The sequence below is a fragment of the Pelophylax lessonae genome (genome assembly GCF_965119305.1).
Source record: "Pelophylax lessonae genome assembly, chromosome: 6".
Classification (NCBI taxonomy): domain Eukaryota; kingdom Metazoa; phylum Chordata; class Amphibia; order Anura; family Ranidae; genus Pelophylax; species Pelophylax lessonae.
In genome coordinates this window covers 32,836,056-32,857,381 of record NC_138773.1, presented here as the reverse complement: position 1 = coordinate 32,857,381, position 21,326 = coordinate 32,836,056, and the positions used below count along the sequence as shown (strand labels likewise).

Below are 21,326 nucleotides of genomic sequence, written 5' to 3'. Positions count from 1 at the left end.
AAATCAGGGACAGTTGGGAGCTATGTGATCAGCCAAACCTTATGAACACGTATTTGATCCCCTGCTGATTTTGTACGTTGAAAAAGTATTTGATCCCCTGCTGATTTTGTACGTTTGCCCACTGACAAAGAAATGATCAGTCTATAATTTTATTGGTCGGTTTATTTTAACAGTGAGAGACAGAATAACAACAAAAATATCCAGAACAACAACAAAAATATCCAGAAAAACACATTTCAAAAAAGTTATACATTGGTTTGCATTTTAATGAGTGAAAGAAGTATTTGATCCCCTATCAATTAGCAAGATTTCTGGCTCCCAGGCTTATACAGGTAATGAGCTGAGATTAGGAGCACTCTCTTAAAGGGAGTGCTCCTAATCTCAGCTTGTTACCTGTATAAAAGACATGAGACAAACAAAAATAAAAATGCCCAGTTCAATTTGCTAACCAGTTTGCTTACCAACCAAATTAACCTGTCTAATAGTTTGCGTCAAAACAGGGGTTTAGTTTAGCACACATTTGCAAACGCATTTGTAAGCTGCAGGGCCACTCCACGGCAACCCTGTATTACCTGCAGTCCTAACTCTAGTAAATTTATGAGAGTCTTCACAGTGGAAGCACATGCAAGCTAATGGATAGATAGGGGGCAGGTGAGCCTGGAGGTGGCCCAACCCTCCTAAAGGCTTCTACATGCGTTTGCAAATGTGTGCTAACTAAACTCCTGTTTTGACGCAAACTGTTACAGATTAATTTGGTTGGTAAGCAAACTGGTTAGCAAATTGAACTGGGAATTTTTATTTTGTTTGTCTCATGTGCGTTGCCCTTCCATGTGTTCTTTGCTATAAAGGCCAGTTATAGGTGGGGGCAGAGGGCATTTTCTTTGTTGTTAATGTATACTGGTGAGTGGACATACTGGATGCCTTTGCTGTAATACCATTGGCTGGGCTTCCATTATGCCCCCAAGTACCTATAGGAGAGATGGGCCACCTCCAGGCTCACCTGCCCCCTATCTATCCATTAGCTTGCATGTGCTTCCACTGTGAAGACTCTCATAAATTTACTAGAGATAGGACTGCAGGTAATACAGGGTGCCGTGGAGTGGCCCTGCAGCTTACACATGCATTTGCAAATGTGTGCTAACTAAACCCCTGTTTTGACGCAAACTGTTAGACAGGTTAATTTGGTTGGTAAGCAAACTGGTTAGCAAATTGAACTGGGAATTTTTATTTTTGTTTGTTTCATGTGCGTTGCCCTTCCATGTGTTCTTTGCTATAAAGGCCAGTTATAGGTGGGGGCAGAGGCAATTTTCTTTGTTGTCCTGTATAAAAGACACCTGTCCACAGAAATAATCAATCAATCAGATTCCAATCTCTCCACCATGGCCAAGACCAACGAGCTGTCCAAGGATGTCAGGGACAAGATTGTAGACCTACACGAGGCTGGAATGGGCTACAAGACCATCGCCAAACAGCTTGATGAGAGAGTAACAACAGTTGGTGCGATTATTCGCAAATGGAAGAAACACAAAATAACTGTCAATCTCCCTTAGTCTGGGGCTCCATGCAGGATCTCACCTCGTGGAGTTTCAGTGATCATGACAATGGTGAGGAATCTGCCCAGAACTACAGGGGAGAATCTTGTCAATGATCTCAAGGCAGCTGGGACCATAGTCACCAAGAAAACAATTGGTAACACACTACGCCGTACACTGAAATCCTGCAGCACCCACAAGGTCCCCCTGCTCAAGAAAACGCATATACAGGCCCATCTGAAGTTTGCTAATGAACATCTGAATAATTCAGGGGAGTGAAAATGTTTTGTGGTCAGATGAGAACAAAATCGGGCTCTTTGGCATCAACTCAACCCACCATGTTTGGAGGAGGAGGAATGACCCCAAGAACACCATCCTCACTGTCAAACATGGAGGTGGAAACATTATGCTTTGGGGGTATTTTTCTGCTAAGGGGACAGGACAACTTCACCACATCAAAGGGACGAAGGACGGTGCCATGTAACATCAAATCTTGGGTGAGAACCTCCTTCCCTCAGCCAGGGCATTGAGAATGGGTCGTAGATGGATATTCCAGCATGACAACGACCCAAAAAACACGACCAAGGCAACAAAGGAGTAGCTCAAGAAGAAGCACATTAAAGCGGAGTTCCAGCCATTTACTCACCTGTCCAACGGTCCAGCGATGCGGCCGCCCGAAGCCTCGATCCTCTCCCTTGGCGCCGGCATCACTGCTGTGGGCACCCGGCTGTTACAGTTTGCGGCTTCACAGCCGGGTACCCACTGCGCATGCGCGAGTCGTGCTGCGCGCCGTGATTGGCTGGCAATCTTCTGGGACCTCTGACGTGTCCCAGAAGATTGCAGGGAGGGAGGGGGAGAGGAGAACTTCCGCTCAGGGCGCCGCGGCGCTCCGAGCGGAAGTGGGAGTGGGTACCTGTCAAAACTAGGTACCCGCTCCCCCCCCCAAAAAAATGACATGCCAAATGTGGCATGTCGGGGGGTCTGGACTCCCTAAAGCGGAAGTTCCACTTTTGGGTGGAACTCCGCTTTAAGGTCCTGGGGTGGCCTGGCCATTTTCCAGACCCTAATCCCATAGAAAATATGCGGAGGAAGCTGAAGGTTCGAGTTACCAAACGTCAGCCTGGAAACCTTAGTGACTTAAGGAGGATCTGCAAAGAGGAGTGGGACAAAATCCCTCCTGAGATGTGTGCAAACTTGGTAGCCATTATATGAAACGTCTGACCTCTATGATTGCCAACAAGGGTTTTGCTGCCAAGTACTAAGTCATGTTTTGTGAATACTTATTTCACTCATTAAAATGCAAATCAATTTTGAAATGCGTTTTTCTGGATATATTCTGTCTCTCAGTGTTAAAATAAACCGACCATTAAAATTATAGACTGATTATTTCTTTGTCAGTGGGCGAACGTACAAAATCAGCAGGGGATCAAATACTTTTTTCCCTCACTGTAAAGTGAATAACACTGATTATCCTGGTACAATGGCATCTGAAAGCGGGTGGGATATATTAGACAGCAAATGAACAGGTTGTCCCTGAAGTTAATGTGCTGAAAGCTGAAAAAATGGGCAAGTATGATTTAAGTGACTTTGACAAGGTCCAAATTGTAATGGCTAGACCAGCCTTTTTCAACCAGGGTGCCTTCAAGTTTCTTCAGGATTGCTCTGGCAAAAATGCCTTAAAAATACCCAAAAATTGTATACAAGCCAGCAGGTGGATGAAGCCTCCTTTTTAGTTACACAAAGCCACAGGTTTCCATTGTGCACCATTATGACCTTCTAGCTGTCTGCGTCCTAACAGCCAATGACATCCTCTGTTGATAGGTTGTAAAATTATTAGAATAGGTTTTTACATTTTAGAATGGGGTGCCTCGAGATGGTCCATAATTTTAACCACTTGCCGACCGGTCACGTTGACTGTACTGCGGCAAAGTGGCTCGTTATCGTCTGGCGATGATCCCCTCTCTCGGCGGCGCGCGCGCGGCGCCGGAGGCTCGCTCCCGCTGCTTTCAGTCACAGCGGGAGTCGGGCCAGGGGAGGAGCGGCGGTGATCACTGCTGCTCTTCCTCGATCGTCGGGGAATCGAGTGTGGAAATCCGCCCGCTTGTGTAAACAAAGCGGGCGGATCTCCTAAGTGACAGGCAGGGTCAGATTACAGGATTCAGCATAGCTGAACCTGCGATCTGTCCCTGTGTCACATAGTCCCCTCCCCCCACACACGTTAGTAAGCACCAGGCATACATTAACCCCTTGATCACCAATAAAAGTTAACCCCTTCCCTGCCAGTGTAATTTTTACAGTAACAGTGCATATGTATGGCACTAATTACTGTAGTAATGTCACTGATACCCACAAAAGTGTCAAAAATGTCAGTCAAGGGTCCGATCTGTCCGCCGCAATGTCGCAGTCCCGCAAAAAAAATCGCAGATCACTGCCAGATTGCCGCCATTACTAGTTAAAAAAAAAAACAATAAAAATGACATAAATTTCCCGTAGTTAGTAGCTGCGATAACTTTTGCGCAAACCAATCAAAATACGCTTATTGCGATTTTTTTTACCAAAAATATGTAGCAGAAAACAAATTGGCCTAAAATGTTAAAAAATTTTGATTTTTACATTTTTTTTGGGGGGGGGGGGGGAATTTCATGTAAAAAAAATTGAAAAATATTGTTATTTTTTCAAAATTGTCGCTCTTTTTTTGTTTATAGCGCAAAAAGTAAAAATTGCACAGGTGATGAAATACCACCAAAAGAAAGCTCTATTTGTGGGGGGAAAAAAGGACGTCAATTCGACGACCACGCAATTGTCCGTTAAAGTAACGCAGTGCCGAATCGCAAAATATGGCCTGGTCAGGAGTGGGGTAAAATCTTCCGGTCTTAAAGCGGTTAAAAATACGCTCATTGAGAATTTTTTTGTCAAAGACATGTAGCTAAATACATTTTGGCCTAAATATATGACAAGAATTGAATATATTGGATATTTTCTAACTGTCAAAGTAGAAAAATATTGTTATTTTTTCAAAATTGTCGCTTTTTTTTTATTAATATCGCAAAAAATAAAAATCGCAGAGATGATCAATTACCACCAAAAGAAAGCTCTGTTTGTGGGGAAAAAAAGGACGTAAATTTAGTTTGGGTATGGCGTTGCATGACTGCGCAATTGTCAGGTAAAGTTGCACAGTGCCGAATCGCAAAAAGTGGCCCAGACGTAAGACAGCAAAATCCTCCGGTGGTAAAGTGGTTAAAGGGCGCTTCAAGACTGTCCATAATTTTAAAGAGCGCTTTGAGACTGTTCATAATTTTTAAGGGCCTTTCGAGACTGTCCATAATTTTAAAGGGTGCTTCGAGACTGTCCATAATTTTAAAGGGCGCTTCGAGACTGTCCATAATTTTTAAGGGCCTTTCGAGACTGTCCATAATTTTAAAGGGTGCTTCGAGACTGTCCATAATTTTAAAGGGTGCTTCGAGACTGTCCATAATTTTAAAGAGCGCTTTGAGACTGTTCATAATTTTTAAGGGCCTTTCGAGACTGTCCATAATTTTAAAGGGTGCTTCGAGACTGTCCATAATTTTAAAGGGTGCTTCGAGACTGTTCATAATTTTAAAGGGTGCTTCGAGACTGTCCATAATTTTAAAGGGCGCTTCGAGACTGTCCATAATTTTAAAGGGCGCTTCGAGACTGTCCATAATTTTAAAGGATACCTTGACTGAAAAAAGGTTGAGAAACATGGAGCTAGACGGCTGGGTCAGAGCAACTCCAAAACTGCAGCTCTTGTGGGATGTTCACGGTCTGCAGTGGTCAGGACTGACCAAAAGTTGTCCAAGGATAGAAAAATGACTAACTGGTGAATTCAAAAAATGGTTTGAGGAGCACAACAATGAGCTCAAGATGTTGATTTGAGTTCCAAAATCATCAGATCTCAATCCAATCAAGCATCTGAGGGATCGGCTGGACAAACAAGTTCATGGAGGCCCTACCTCACAACCCACAGGACTTAAAGTATCTGCTACTAACAGCTTGGTACCAGATACCACAGCATACCATCAGAGGTCTACTGGAGTCCATGACTGCATGGGTTGCAGTGGGTGGTCATATTGTTATGGCTGAACAGTAAATGTCCTCTATATAGATTTTTACAATCTTTTATATGGTTTTGGAAGAAGATCCTCATATTAATATGTCTGTTTCCTTCTTTGCTCTCCTACCCACATCCTTTTTCAGACACAACCACACCCTACTTGTGTAGATAGAGAAAGATTTATTCCAAACACACCTAGCAGAACGCATTCCATTAGCTCCATCCATCAAAAAAAAAAAAAAAAAAAAAAGAATGATGTCTAAGATGCTTTGGAGGGACACCTGACATGCATTTACAATGCGTTCCTTTGAGTTTGATGCAGATGATCAGCAGATGTTACTAAAAAATAAAGTTTTTCTTCCTTTTACAAGGTCATTGCAGTAAAAGCACCTCAAATGCATGGTAAACACATTGCGTTTGTCTGTCTACGGGGCAGGCTATGCTTAGAAAATGTCAACGCGACACAACGCAATACAAAAGGAACACTTCTAAAAAAAACGATCGTTCTACGTTACAGCGGATAATTCCGATCAAAGCTCAACCATTGCCAGCTGAATACTTTCTTAAAGGAGTGTGACCCTATGTTTGATAATGAGATCGGCTCCCAAAATCGAATCATGTCTACAATGAACATGCTTGCCTATTTCTATTATTTACCTATATTATTTTTATTATATGCCATTATTATTATTATTTATGTTATATTTCTATTTCCCCTTCACTATATCTTTATTATTTTATTTGATTTCTCTATTTCTTTCTCTATATCTTTATTACTGTATTCAATTTTTCTATTCTTTTCTCTATTTTTTTATTATTTTATTAAATTCCTCTATTCTTTTCTCTATATCTTTTATTATTTTATTCAATTTCTCTATTTTTTTCTCTATTTTTTTTATTATTTTATTTGATTTCTCTAGTCTTTTCTCCAGATCCTTATTATTTTAATACATGCCTCTATTCTTTTCTCCATATCTTTATTATTTTAATTACCGTATTTATCGGCGTATAACACACACTTTTTCCTCCTAAAAATGGAGGGCAAAACACCAGTGCATGTTATATGCCGATATATTAAAAAAAAAAAAAAAAGGCCAGGCAGCGCTGAGAGCCAGAGGGGGGTGGGCCGAGCAGAAGAAAGGACAAGCGGTTGCTGTCATAGGAAGTCCCGCCTCCTATGATAGACAGTACAGTGGCCCAATGCCGGGACGCAGGACGTGTGACGTCTATCATAGGCGCCAGGACGTCAGATTGCAGCGGCCGCTGGTCATCCCTTCTCTTTGGCCCGGCCGGCCTCCCTCTGCTTCTTAGCGCTGCCTGGCTTTTTTTTAAAAAATATATCACCGCTCTGTGAAATGGCCCTGGCGAGACTGCTTTGGGGACACTGTGTTGGCGAGGCTGCTTTGGGGACACTGTGCTGGCGAGGCTGCATTGGGGACACTGCGCTGGCGAGGCTACATTGGGGACACTGTGCTAGCAAGGCTGCTTTGGGGACACTATGGTGGCAAGGCTGCCTTGGGGACACTGTGCTGGCGAGGCTGCATTGGGGACACTGTGCTGGCGAGACTGCATTGGGGACACTGCACTGATGAGGCTGCATTCATGGGCACAGGTAAGACTGCATTTGATTAAAAAAAAAAAGTTCTAAGTTCAATGCTGTTTATTTTGAATTTATGCTTTTTTCCTAAAATTTCCCTCCTAAATTTGAGGTGCGTGTTATACGCCAGTGCGTGTTATACGCCGATAAATACGGTAATTTCTCTATTCTTTTCTCTATATCTTTATTATTTTATTCAATTTCTCTATATCTTTATTATTTTATTCGATTTCTCTAGCCTTTTCTCTAAATCTTTATTATTTTAATACATTTCTCTATTTCTTTTCTCCATATCTTTATTATTTTATTTGATTTCTCTATTCTTTTCTCTATATCGTTATTATTTTATTCAATTTCTCTATATCTTTATTATTTTTGTTAGATTTCTCTATTATTTTCTCTATATCTGTGTATTATTTTTATTATATTTCTCTTTCTCTATATATTTATAATACAGTTTTTATATATTATTTTTTTATATATAGATTTGTTTTTTAACATGTCTATTGTTTAAAGTCATTTTATTTTTATAGTCATATTCATTTTAGAGTGAAGATCATGTCATTTTAGATGAATATATTATTATTATTTTTTTTTTTATGATTGGTATAAAATAGCTTGCTTGTATCCATTCATTTAAAGCCACAATGAAGAGTTTCTTGCTCATCTGGTGTTTTTATTTATGATTTATACACTTTTTTACTATTCACATATATATTTTTGTATTCTAGCTCTGATGAAGGGGGATGCCTTGGAAACTTGTTGGATATTTCTTTTCAACTTATGTAACTTTGTTATCAGGCATGAAAAATATGTATGACTTTTTAATTGATCTTTCAGTACTCAGATCCCTCTTTTCATCTTATCCTCCCTAAGTAGGGTGGGCAGGGCTGCTGATAGAAATCACAGGGCCCCGTACAGCCTACCTGGCAGGGCCCCGCTTCGAATATATCAAAACAACATTTTCATGAAAAATATACTAAAATCGTTCTTAAGGGACACAAAGATAACAAAGAAGCTTTTTTTAAATTGTTTTTTACATTTTTGAAAAACATTTTATAATTAGAAAAAAATGTTTAAATGTTTTACCTAAAATTTTATTTTAAATTTTTTTTTTTTTTTACAATTTTTTTTTTACGGGACAGGGAAGCCAGCAGCTTCGGCAGGGGGCCCAGTGTCTGTGTCCCTCCCTGCAGCAGCTGAAAGCCAGCAAGAGGGAGAGAAATCGCTTTTCAGCTGCTGCAGGGAGCTACACAGGGCATCCTGTAATTGCCCCTCTGTCCGACCGCACTGATCCCCTCTGTTGTTTGGGCCCCCCTGTAAGCCTGGGCCCCCTACAGGAGGACTGGTGGTCCCCCCCTATCAGCAGCCCTGAGGGTGGGTCCTACTTCTCTGGGTTTGTGTCCCCACTTTGTGTCTTCCAAATGGCCAAGATCTATTTGGCAAGAACCAATATTAACTAACATTTGAGGAACGACTTAGTTCCAAGTCTTGATTTCGCCTCATGCGTTAAAAGAATTGCAGACCCTGGAGACCCATGTAAGCAAGCCATGATAACACTAAGCATGCCCATTGGCTTCATACCACATAGACCGCCAGGCTGGTATTGCTGTAGGGATAAGAAGAGCAAAACTGATATCACCATGCAAAAAATATGCAAAAGCTGAAAATCTCAATTTTACTCATTAAGCTGCTTAGGCAAAAAATTGTAGGCACAAAATCTACTTTTTTTTTTTTTAGAAAATTATCATTTTTTTTTTATAGACCCTGAAGACTCCAGTAAGCAAGCTTTGGTAACACTAGACATGCCCATTGGCTTCATACCACCGCCTTCTGCACTGTAGAGATGGGAAGAGCAATTTTGATAAATTTGACATTGCCAGGAAGGTACATCAAAGCACAAAATCCCAATTTTATTCATTAAGCTGCTTAAGAAAAAATTTGCATACATACATTTGTACTTTTTTTATATTATTTATTTAGAGAACCTGAAGGCTCATGTAAGCAAGCCATGGTAAACATTAGACATGACCGTTGGCTTCATAAAACATACTCAGCCTAATGCATTGTAGGGATGGGAAAAGACATGTTGGCAAAATTGATATTGCCACAAAATTACATCAAAGCTTAAATTTTCAATTTCGCTAATTAAACTACATAGGCACAATTTGCATTAACAAAAAAAAAAAAATCCTACTTTTTTTAAAATAGAAAAAATATTTCCCTGAGAGTTTGGGACTTTAAAGGCACAAAAAATATCCATAAATGTGTTTATAAAAAAAATGTACATTTTATTGACATATAATAGAAAACCATAGCACATATATAAAAAAATTCAGGGGTATATGTATTATTTCTGCATACTACATATACCCCTGAAGAAGAAGCACACACAAAAGCTTTGAAACGCGTTGGGTACTATAATGCTGCAATAGAATATCACTTTCTTTGTATTGATATTTCTATGATCAATTGTTTGCATTTATTATATATGTGCAATGGCTTTCTATTATATGTCAATAAAATGTAAGATTTTTTATAAACACATTTATGGATATTTTTCGTGCCTTTACACCGCATTCACACTGAAGCGGCACGACTTCGTGGGTGACCTGCGAAGTCGCGTGCAGCGCGACTTGCACGGACTTCATAAAATGAATGTCTATGCAAGTTTCTCCAGGTCGCCCCGAAGTAGTACAGGAACCTTCTTCTAAGTCGGAGCGACTTGTTTTCGTTCCTATTAGAACCGTTCCTGTACCACAGAATGGACCACGACGGTCCGCGACTTGTCAGGCTGACAAGTGGTATTAGTGTGAATGGACTTAAAGTCCCAAACCCTCAGGGGAATATTTTTTCTATATCCAATATAGGGATGTGGCACTACTAATCAGAGTGATTCATTGCTGAGAATACCCCCTTTTTACTTTTTTTTTTAATTATTTATTTATTTATTCATTTTTATTTTTTTTTGGGGGGGGGGGTTGTATTTCGAGTAGTTGAGTTTGTTTCACTTCACTTGAAATGTTTGTAAGTAATTAATTCATGAAGATGGAACATGTATGTATAATTAATGGAATAAGTTGTAACTAATTGTATATTTACATAATTGTGGATATTCCCATGTGGTCCGATGAAGCAGACCGGGTCTGAAAAACGCGTAATATATAGCCAACATCTTGCAAACAAAATATCGATGCCTTCTGCCATATAAAGTCTAGTGACTTATAGAACTGAGTGTTTATATTGGATTGTAAATGGGCAAAAGGCAATTGTATGGGAATAATATGCAGCTATTCCCGTGATGATGGCATTATTAGTGATAACAAAACTTCTTTTTGTGTATTTTTTTGTAATGATTTCCTTTATGAAATTGAAAATAAAGATTTTTCCATTATAGAAATGCTGTCACACTTTAAAAATTTCTTTAACTCATATCCCTCAAATATCTTCTAATACCGGCATGTGGCATCTAGATTGATTTCATTAAGGACAAAATTGGGATACATATAACTGTGCATTTTAGGGTAGTTTAGTTTGTTTCAGTTTGGGGTTGTTTTGTCACTCCCTGTTTTTCTTTCTGCACAAAAATAAAATACTGAGGCTAATGAGGGGCTGTTTTGGCTCAAGAACTGCTCCAGAATAATTGTATTGAGATTTTGTAGCCCGTGAAAACAATTTAAAGGTCCTAATCCTAACCATCTAACCCTAAATCGCCTTACTCTAACTCCAACCACCACCCTAACCCGGGGCCGGCCCTACCATGGGTCCCACTGGGTCCATTGGACCCAGGCACCACTTGGAGAGAGGCAGCAAATTGACTCCCAATATTTTTTTTCAGCAGTCTGGTGTGTCGTCAGTTTGTTGCGCGTTATGGGTGGCATTTCACCATCTTATACAGCCGTCCGTAGGGCAAACTGATGAGTATGAGGAGATGGAGCGTCTCCTCTGGGGAACGTCCCTCACGTGATCGTGGTGAGCGTAATGACATCAGACATCAGCGCACTCCATCTCACGCAGAGCAGGCTGGATCTTCTAGGGCGTTGGGCGTGGCAGACACAGGAGGACTGAGGACAGATAGCGGGTGTTTGGTGGACCAGTCCAGTGGTGAGTTATGGAAGAAGATAACAGTATGTAATATATTTTCGAAATGTTATATTTATATAAAATAATGCACAGGGGGGACTTTTGGTCAGGTTATAGGTAGTTAGGTCAAAGATAGAAGTGTCTTATAGAATGCCCACATCCCTAATTGGCACAAAGCAAAACGAAAAACCCTCTAGTGGGACTTTAACGGGCATTACGCTGTTTTACACAAATATACTTCTCAGTGTAATGCCCGTTAAAGTCCCCCCAGAGGGTTTTTCGTTTTGCAGGGGGCCTTTTGGTGGGTGTGATTTTTTTATTGGGGTGGGGAGGGGGTAGCATTTTATTCTTGGACCCAGGCAGCACAATGTCTTTGTCCAGCCCTACCCTAACCTAACCTTAAATCTAACCTTAACTCCCTCTTCTAACACTAATCACCTTACCCTAATCTAACTCTAACCCCCAACTTAAACCTAACTACCTTAACCCTTACCCTAAAACAGGGGTATTGGATTAAAATTCACAAAGGTCCAGTCAGTAAAATTTTCTTGCAGCAGAGGTCCGAATCATGCCAATGGCTCCTCTGCATAATGGTACACATGGCGCATTTTTGAGAGTACCACACCGCATGTTTCCAACTCGGCACGGCGCAATTTAAAAAAAAAAGGGTCAGGGAATTATTTTTCTGCGTTTCTTCTTATGAGGTAGCCCACTGAAATAAATGAGCCACCTACACACAGAAAGCAGTATACAATGATGTGAGCCTCAGATCCTTCACATCACAATCCTGGTATTACATAATGTTCTCAGTCCCCCTGCACATCATCCCCCCCTTCACATTATAGTCCTCAGCCCCTCTTCACATTCTTGTCCTCTGCCCCCCTTTATATCACCCCTACTTCAAATTGCAGTTCCCAGCCCCTTCATATCACCCCCTTCACATTCATGTCCTCACCCCCTTTATAGTACCCCTCTTTCACATTGCAGTTCCCAGCTCCCCTTCCAAATATTGTCCTCTCCCCCCTTATAGCACCTACTTTAGTTTGCATTCCCTAGCCCCCCTTCATATTTCTGTCCAAACCCCCTTTATAGCACCCCCCTTCACATTTCTGTCCTCACCCTCTTTATAGCCCCCCCTTCACATTCCTGTCCTCATCCTCTTTATTGCCCCTCCTTCACATTCCTGTGCTCACCCCCTTTTTAAACCCCCCCTTTATATTCCTGTCCTCACCCCCTTTGTAGAAACCAATCCCCCTTCATATAACTCCCTTCACAATCGTATCCTCGCCTCCCTTTTATATCACCCTCCTTCATATTACACTTTCTGACCCCCCCCTTTACATCTCTTCCCTGTCCTACCTTACATAGGGGGGAGGGCAGGAGGCACAGCAGCTGACATTGGATGTGCAGAGAACCAATGGATGGAGGGTGGGAGCTGCCCCAGTTAACTGATTGGTTGCTAGAATGCAGGGCAGTCCTAGCAACCAATCAGTTAACAGGGCCAGATCCCACCCTTTGTCCATCGTTGTGCTGCTCTTCCAATGTCAGCTCTGCAAAGACTACAGAGCTAGCGGTGGTGGAGGGGAAAAAGCATATCCTAAATGGCACGACTGCTGCGGGTCTGGATGGGACATTTACTCAGTGGTCCGCCATTAAGTGATGCCTGGCCTAAACTTTACCCTAACTTAGCCCCCCTACCCTAACTTAATCACCTTACCCTAACTTACTCAACCACCACCCTAACCTAACCTTAAATCTAACTCCCTCTCCTAACCCTAACTTTAACTCTTACCACCTTACCCTAACCTAACCCCCAAAACTAAACATAACCACCTTAGCCCCTACCCAAAACCTATGCCTAACTCTAACTCTCAACCCTAACCTAACCCCAACCACCACCCGAACCCAACACCAAATCTGACTCTAACCATCTTCTCCTAATCTAACCCTAAACCTAACCTTAACTCCCTAACCCTGACTCTAACCACCCTTCCCTTCCCTAACCCTAACCACCTTACCCTAACCTTCTAAGCCTAACCTAAACTTAGCTGTAACCCTAACTTTAACCCTAAGCTTCTAACCCTAACCTACCCTATCTCTAAATCTAACACAAACTCTAATCCTAACCCTAAAAACAACCTTAGGTCAACTTTACCTATTGTCAAAATGTTGACATTTTGTGGGAATCTATAAATTGTCACTGAAATGTAGGCATAATTAAAATTATTCTGAGAATTCTCTTTTCCAGGCTCTAACCCTAACCCCAACTCTAACCATTACCTTCTAGCCCCAGCTCTAACCATAACCCCAAAATAACAAAAACAAACCTTAACTTTGATTTCCACATTGATTTCAATGAATTTCACCAAAAGTTTGAAATTTCACTAGAATCTTTAAAATTTCACAGAAATTTCAGCAAAATAAAAAATCTCCTCTCCAGACTCTAACCCTTATCCTAACCCTTCAACCTAAACCTAAACATAGCTGTAATCCTCTAACCCCAACTATAAACGTAACTCTCTAATCCTAACTCTAACTGTAACCCTAAAAACCACCAAAAATAACCTTGACTTCACCTTCTCCACCGACTCCAAAAAATTTTTCCAAACTGTTGTAAATTCACCAGAACCTCTAAATTTCCACCGAAATTTGAGGAAAAATTAAAAATCTCAACCATGTCTGGTGCATTTTTAGAGGACTTCCACAACTTGAAAAGATTGCCGTCAGAAAGGAATTGTAAGGTATAGAGAAGAGACAAAGAACTGTGCTTGAAAGAAGTGGTATGAGAAACCTTCAACCTAAACCTAGCTGTAAGCCTCTAACCCCAACTATAAACGTAACTCTCTAACCCTAACTCTTACTGTAACCCTAAAAACCACCAAAAAAAAACCTTGACTTCACCTTCTCCACCGACTCCATAAAATTTTGCCAAAATGTTGCAAATTCACCAGAACCTCTAAATTTCCACTGAAATTTGAGGAAAAATTTAAAATCTCAACCATCGCTGGTGCATTTTTAGAGGACTTCCACTATTTGAAAAGATTGCCATCAGAAACCAATTGTAAGGTATAGAGAAGAGACAAAGAACTGTGCTTGAAAGAAGTGGTATGAGAACACTTCAACCTAAACCTAGCTGTAAGCCTCTAACCCCAACTATAAACGTAACTCTCTAACCCTAACTCTTACTGTAACCCTAAAAACCACCAAAAAAAAACCTTAACTTCACCTTCTCCACCGACTCCAATAAATTTTGCCAAAATGTTGCAAATTCACCAGAACCTCTAAATTTCCACTGAAATTTAAGGAAAAATTAAAAATCTCAACCGTCTCTGGTGCATTTTTAGAGGACTTCCACTATTTGAGAACATTGCCGTCAGAAAGGAATTGTAAGGTATAGAGAAGAGACAAAGAACTGTGCTTGAAAGAAGTGGTATGAGAACCCTTCAACCTAAACCTAGCTGTAAGCCTCTAACCCCAACTATAAACGTAACTCTCTAACCCTAACTTTAACTGTAACCCTAAAAACCACCAAAAATAACCTTGACTTCACCTTCTCCACCGACTCCAATACATTTTGCCAAAATGTTGTAAATTCAATAGAACCTCTAAATTTCCACCGAGATTTAAAGAAAAATGAAAAATTTCAACCGTCTCTAGTGCATTTTTAGAGGACTTCCACTATTTGAAAAGATTGCCATCAGAAACTAATTGTAAGGTATAGAGAAGAGACAAAGAACTGTGCTTGAAAGAAGTGGTATGAGAACCCTTGTAAAAAGAATTGGCCGGTCCCATAAAATGGCATCTTTACCGTCAGATACTATTTGTTATAAAGCTGGGCCATGTTATAAAAGCGAAGGGAGGAGAACGCGTAGTTGGTATACACTGCATCAAACCTGCTACAGAAAAATGTGACAACTGGAATTATGTTGCCGAGGGCAAAGCAGACACTTTTTCTTTTTTTTTTACTTATATAGCCCCCCCCCCCCTTAAGAGTATAGCGATCTCTTCCAGCTGAGTACTACGTGATGGCCGTGACTCGATTCTGTTTACGGCTGGCATCTCAGCTGGCTACCGAGTGAAAAGCAAATTGCAATTTAATGGCAGAGGAGGAAAAGCTGGCTGTGTTTACTAGGAAACATTCCAGCAGGCTCTGAAGACACTCTGCAGCTGGGCGGACGTCCCCTTTAAATGACACCAGAAAAGACACCAGCATGGGTTTTGAGCAGAAATACTCACTGCCGTCATCAGAGTCGTAGTTGTCCAGGTCGGTGGAGTCGGTCTCTAGCTCTGGCACCTGGGGGCGTATGTCCAGCGGGGCGAGGGTGTGCTGGGGCCCGGTGGGAGAGGAGGCCCCTTCCAGCCATGGAGTGAACCTGGGGAAGTAGTCAGAGATCTGCTGGATGGGGCGGATGGGTCCCGGGCACACGTTGATGGCCATGTGCTCCTGGATACTGATGGGCACCTTGTCGCCTCGCCGTACTGTCATCGGCGTTCCTGCAAACAGAAAGAGAAAGAGAGTCAGGGAAGACCAAGAGCACTTGTGACAAAAATGTCATAATAATTAAAAATGCAACACTGGTGGAGGAAGCATAGCGGTAATAAAATGTAAAAACGGCTATAAGGCACTGATTGAAGAAGATGCAAAGCTGCGGTACTAGACCCAGCGGATTTTGCGCAACAAGTACAAAGGGAACCACTGGCTGAAATGCAGTAGGTAGGATGGGATGCGCTGCTTAGAGTGCAAAGGGCATCTGTTGCATAATGTACATAAGGTGTAAAGGATCGGGTGCAACACATGCTATGGTTGGCAAGGGACCACTGAGGAGAGCCGAGGGGGCATGCATTGGGTGCTCAGCACCCAGAGAAAATCCAACTGATCTATACAGGGATCATCAAGTAATAGGGAACCTGTGGATAAAGTACAAGAACTAGTGGGCAGAATGTGGAAAACAAAAAATCCAATGTACAGAGTGCAGTGGGTAGTAGGGATCCAGTTGATAAAAAAAGGTCATAGGGATTTAGTAGAAAAAATGTAGCAGGTAGAAGAGATCAGTGCATTTAATGGATAGAGTACTGCTGATAGAGTGCAGAAGGTAGTAGGGAGCTACCGAAGTAAGTGCAATGGGTAGCAGGGATTTATCCAATAGGCTATAGCAGGTAGTACGGATCCAGTGGATAAGGTTCAGCAGGTGATAGGTATACAGTTTGTAGCATGCAGCAGGTGGCAGAAATTCAGTTGGTAGCATGTTGCAGCTAGTAGGGATCCTGTGGGTAGAGTGTGGCATGTAGTAGGGATCCAGCAGGTATAATGCAATAGCTAGTGGATTCAGTGGGTAGAGTGCAGCATGTAGCAGCAATCCAGTAGTTATAGTGCAGCTGGCAGCAGGGTTCCCATGGATGGAGTGCTGCAGGTAATAGGGATCCGGTGAGTAGAGTGCAGCAGGTGGTAGCGATCCTGTGAGTAGAGTGCAGCAGGTACAAGGGCTTCTACAGGTTGAGTGCGGTGGGTAGTAGGAGTTGGTGCAGCAGGTGGTAGGGATCTAGTAGGTTGAGTGCTGCAGGTGGTAAGGAATCTAGAGTGTTGGGTTCAGCAGATGGTAGGGTGCCCATTAATAAAGTGCAGCAGGTGGTAGGAATCCAGTGGGTAGAGTGCAGCAGGCGGTAGGGATCCAGTGGGTAGAGTGCAGCAGGTGGTAGGGATCTAGGGAGTTGACTGCTGCCGGTAGTAGGGATCTAGAGGATTGGGGGCAGCAGGTGGTAGGGATCCAGCAGGTAAAGTGCAGCAGGCAGCAGGGAAGAGGAGTAGGGTTTCTACCGTTTGAGTGCAGCAGGTGGTAGGCATTTAAAGGGTTGAGTGCAGCAGGTGGTAGGGATCTAGACAAAAGAGTGCTGCAGGTGGTAAGGATCTAACAGGTTGAGTACTGCAGGTAGTAAGGATCTAGAGGGTTGGGTGCAGAAAGTGGGAAGATTGCAGCAGGTGGTAGGGATCCAGATGGTAGAGTGCAGCAGGTGGTAGGTATCCAGAGGGTAGAGTGCAGCAGGTGTTAGGGATCTAGAGGGTTGAGTGCAGAAAGTGGTGGGGATCCAGTGGGAAGATTGCAGCAGGTGGTAGGGATCCAGAGGGTAGAGTGCAGCATGTCATAGGGATCTAGAGGGTTGACTGCTGCAGGTAGTAGGGATCTAGAGGGTTGGGTACAGCAGGTGGTAGGGATCCAAAGGGTAGAGTGCAGCATGTCGTACGGATCTAGAGGGTTGACTGCTGCAGGTTGTAGGGATCTAGAGGGTTGGGTGCAGTAGGTGGTAGGGATCCAGAAGGTAGAGTGCAGCAGGTGGAAAGGATCCAGCATGTAGAGTGCAGCAGGTGGTAGGGATCCAGAGGGTAGAGTGCAAGAGGTGGTAGGGATCCAGAGGGTAGAGTGCAAGAGGTGGTAGGGACCCAAGGGGGTATAGTGCAAGTCAAGAGCTGGTAGGGATCTAGAGGGTAGAGTACAACTGGTGGTAAGGATCCAGCAGGTAGATTGCAGTAGTTGGTAGGATTTCAGTGGTGCAGTAGTACTGTAAGTTAGAAAAGGTTTTTATGGCATAGCAGTAAACCCCCGGAACGTGTCTGTTGTGGCGGCCGTAGGACAGTCACGTCCTTTTACTATGTCCATGAAAATTGTGATAACCCCCATGTGCCTCCACTATGGGATCCAAATACATGCATGGCACAGCACCTCAACGCCAACTTCCACCACCATTGCCATTGCGCAACCTCACCAACCTGTTCTTTCATGTAGATAATGATTATCGTAACTTGCAAGAAAACCGCTGACCCTTCCGGTGCCAGCCAACCCCTCGCAACCATGCCGCTTTAACCCCTTCCTGGCTTAAAAAACGGATACCTGCGGAATATCCCCCCTTTTTTAACCTTCCGCTGTTTGGAAAGAGATCGGGAAGGGTAGCGTTGCCTCGTTAACCCATTCCACCTAGCAGCATGGACTTACCTGTCACCGTGGCTCTCTAAAAGCAGCAGCAGGGCTCCTGGGGGACGGAGGCAGAGAGCGGAGCTGAGCGGAGGACGCAGAGGAACGGCTAGATCGCCTCTGATGATGCTTCTCTCCCTGACTGCTGTGTCTCACAGCAGGGGAAGGAGGGAGGGAGAGCAGAGGAGAGGTGGAGACAAAGAAAGAGCAAATGAATAGAGGGAAAAAAAAAGGAAAGAGTGTAGACAGAGGTGAAGGAAAACAATCACAAGATTACTCAGACACCACCAACCGCTGCTTAACCACTTGATGCTTGGACCTCATTCAATACAATCCAGACACATCCATCTGCCTGGACACCTATTGTCAGCCGGGCTCTGCTGCGTGCAACCCTTTTATCTCCTCTCATTCTTTGTAATTTTATATCTGCAAAAACAAACCCATAAATAAGGAGAATAAATAAAAACAACATGTAGAAAATCACGCATTTCATTCAAGGGATGTTGTAATAACTCAATGGTGTGTTTATTTACCAAGCCTGAGCACAAAATAAATACTAATAGAAGAAGCAAATTTAGAGAAAGAAATCAGAGAATGAACATACACAACACATTCAATGCAATATATACAATATATACAATCTGATATTTACAGCATACAGTGTAACATTTGGAATGTGTTAACTGAAGTGAAGCCCAAATAATCTGAAAAATTAGATGTGCATAGATTGAACGAAAAAACAGATTTTAAGCCATTAAGGAAAACCACATAAAAAGATGGATAGATAGATAGATAGATAGATAGATAGATAGATAGATAGATAGATAGATAGATAGATAGATAGATAGATAGATAGATAGATAGATAGATAGATAGATAGATAGATAGATAGATAGATAGAAGGAAGGAAATGAAAGGGGAAGGGAAGAATGAGGGATGGATGGTAAAAAGAAAGGAAGGAAGAAAGGAGGAAAAAAGGTTTGTTGGAAGAAAGAATGAAATAAAGGAAGAAAGAAAGGAGAAATGGTAGGAAGGAAGGGATTGATAGAACAGAAAGAAAATGAAAGGAAAGATGGATGGGAAAAGGAAAGGAAGAAAGAAAAGAAGGTTTGTTGGAAGAAATAATGAGATAAAGGAAGAAAGGAGAAATGAAAGGAAGGAAGGGGAAGATAGAACGAAAATGGAAAGGAAAGAAAGGATAGGAAAGGAAAGGAAAGGAGGAAGGATGGATGGGAAAAGGGAAGGAAGAAAGGAAAGAAGGCTTTTTGGAAGAAAGAATGAGATAAAGGAGAAATGTGAGGAAGGAAGGGATAGATAGATAGATAGATAGATAGATAGATAGATAGATAGATAGATAGATAGATAGATAGATAGATAGATAGATAGATAGATAGATAGATAGATAGATAGATAGATAGATGAAGGGAAGAGAGAAAGAAAAGGAAAGGAAAGGAGGACGGATGGATGGGAAAAGGGAAGAAAGAAAGGAAAGAAGGTTTGTTGGAAGAAAGAATGAGATAAAGGAGAAATGTGAGGAAGGAATGGATAGATAGATAGATAGATAGATAGATAGATAGATAGATAGATAGATAGATAGATAGATAGATAGATAGATAGATAGATAGATAGATAGATAGATAGATAGATAGATAGATAGATAGATAGATAGATAGATAGATAGATAGATAGAGGAAGGAATGGAAGAGAGAAAGGAAGGGAAAGGAAAGGTGAAGGGAAGAATGAAGGATGGATAGGAAAAAGGAAGGACGAAAGGAAAGGGAGGAAGGAAGGGATAGATAGAACAAAAAGGAAAGGAATGGAAAGGAAAGAAGGAGGGATGGACGAGAAAAGGGAAGGAAGAAAGGAAAGAAGGTTTGTTGCAAGAAAGAATAAGATAAAGGAGGTATGGGAGGAAGGGACAGACAGACGGACATGCTACAGAACAATGACTAAAGATATGTTTATACAATGAAAAAGAGAGAATGAATAAGAGAGGATGGAAGGGAAGAAGGGGGGAAGATGCAAGAAGGAAGGAAGGCTAGTTGAATGGGAAGGACAATAAAATAAAGTATAAGAGGAAGAAAAAGGAAGATGATTGGAAGGAAGGTAGATGAAAGGAAGGATGGAAGAAAGGTAAATAGAAATGAAGGAAGACGGAGGGACAATAAAATGAAGGATGGGATGAAAGAAGGAAGATGATTGCAAGGTAGATGAGAGAAAGAATGTAAAGATGAAGGGAAGAGAAGAAGGAAGGAATGATGTATCGGTGGGAGGGAAGAAGGATTGGAGGAAATAAGGAAGAGATGGTTGAAAGTAAAGACGGAAGGAAGGAAGGAAGGACAGGAGGTTAGAAGGACGTGAGAAATGGGAGAAAGAAAAGAAGGAAAGATGATGGATTGAATGGAAGAAGAAAGGATGAAGTGGAAGGAGGGATATGAGGAAAGAAAGAAAGAAAGAAAGAAAGAAAGAAAGAAAGAAAGAAAGAAAGAAAGAAAGAAAGAAAGAAAGAAAGAAAGAAAGAAATGGGAGAAAGAAAGTTATGAAGAGAAGAAGGAAGGACATTAAAAAAGGGAAGGAAGGAAGGAAGGAAGGAAGGAAGGAAGGAAGGAAGGAAGGAAAAAAGGAAGGATGGAAGGAAGTAAGGGAAGAAGGCGTTAACAGAAGAAGGAAGGAAAATGGAAGAGGGGAAGTAGGAAGGAAGGTGAGAAGAAGGAAATAAAATTAAAGGATGGGAAAAAAGAGAGGAAGATAACTGGAAGGAAAGGAAGCAGGAAGAAATGTTGGATCGGAGATAGGGAGGGAGGGAGGGAGGAAGGAAGTAAGCGAGTGATGGGCGAAAGGAAGGGAAGAAGGAAGGATGATGGAATGATGAAATGAAGAATAGGATGAAAGAAGGAAGATGATTGTAAGGAAAGTGGATGAAAGAAAGAATGGAATGAAGAATGGAATGAAGGGAAAAAGGAAGTAAAGAAGGATAGAAGGGAAGGAAAGGGAGGGAGGGAAGGAGGAAAGATAGGGGGAAAGAAAGATGTGAGGGATATGAGAATGGAAAGAAGGGAAAAAGGAGGGATGGA

The 21,326-nt window shown here is 41.9% G+C and overlaps 1 protein-coding gene across 1 annotated transcript in view; it reads right to left on the bottom strand.

The window, feature by feature from the left end:
• The window catches only part of DOC2A (double C2 domain alpha), a 141,597-nt gene extending 123,187 nt beyond the window's left edge, over nt 1-18,410 (bottom strand). The window contains exons 1-2 of the mRNA XM_082261241.1: nt 18,274-18,410; nt 15,524-15,781 (exon numbers count right to left, since the gene is read on the bottom strand). Of these exons, the coding sequence (XP_082117367.1) occupies nt 15,524-15,773 (250 nt within the window). The 5' untranslated portion in view covers nt 15,774-15,781; nt 18,274-18,410. The remainder of the gene's footprint in view (nt 1-15,523; nt 15,782-18,273) is intronic.
• Nucleotides 18,411-21,326: the final 2,916 nt, after the last annotated feature.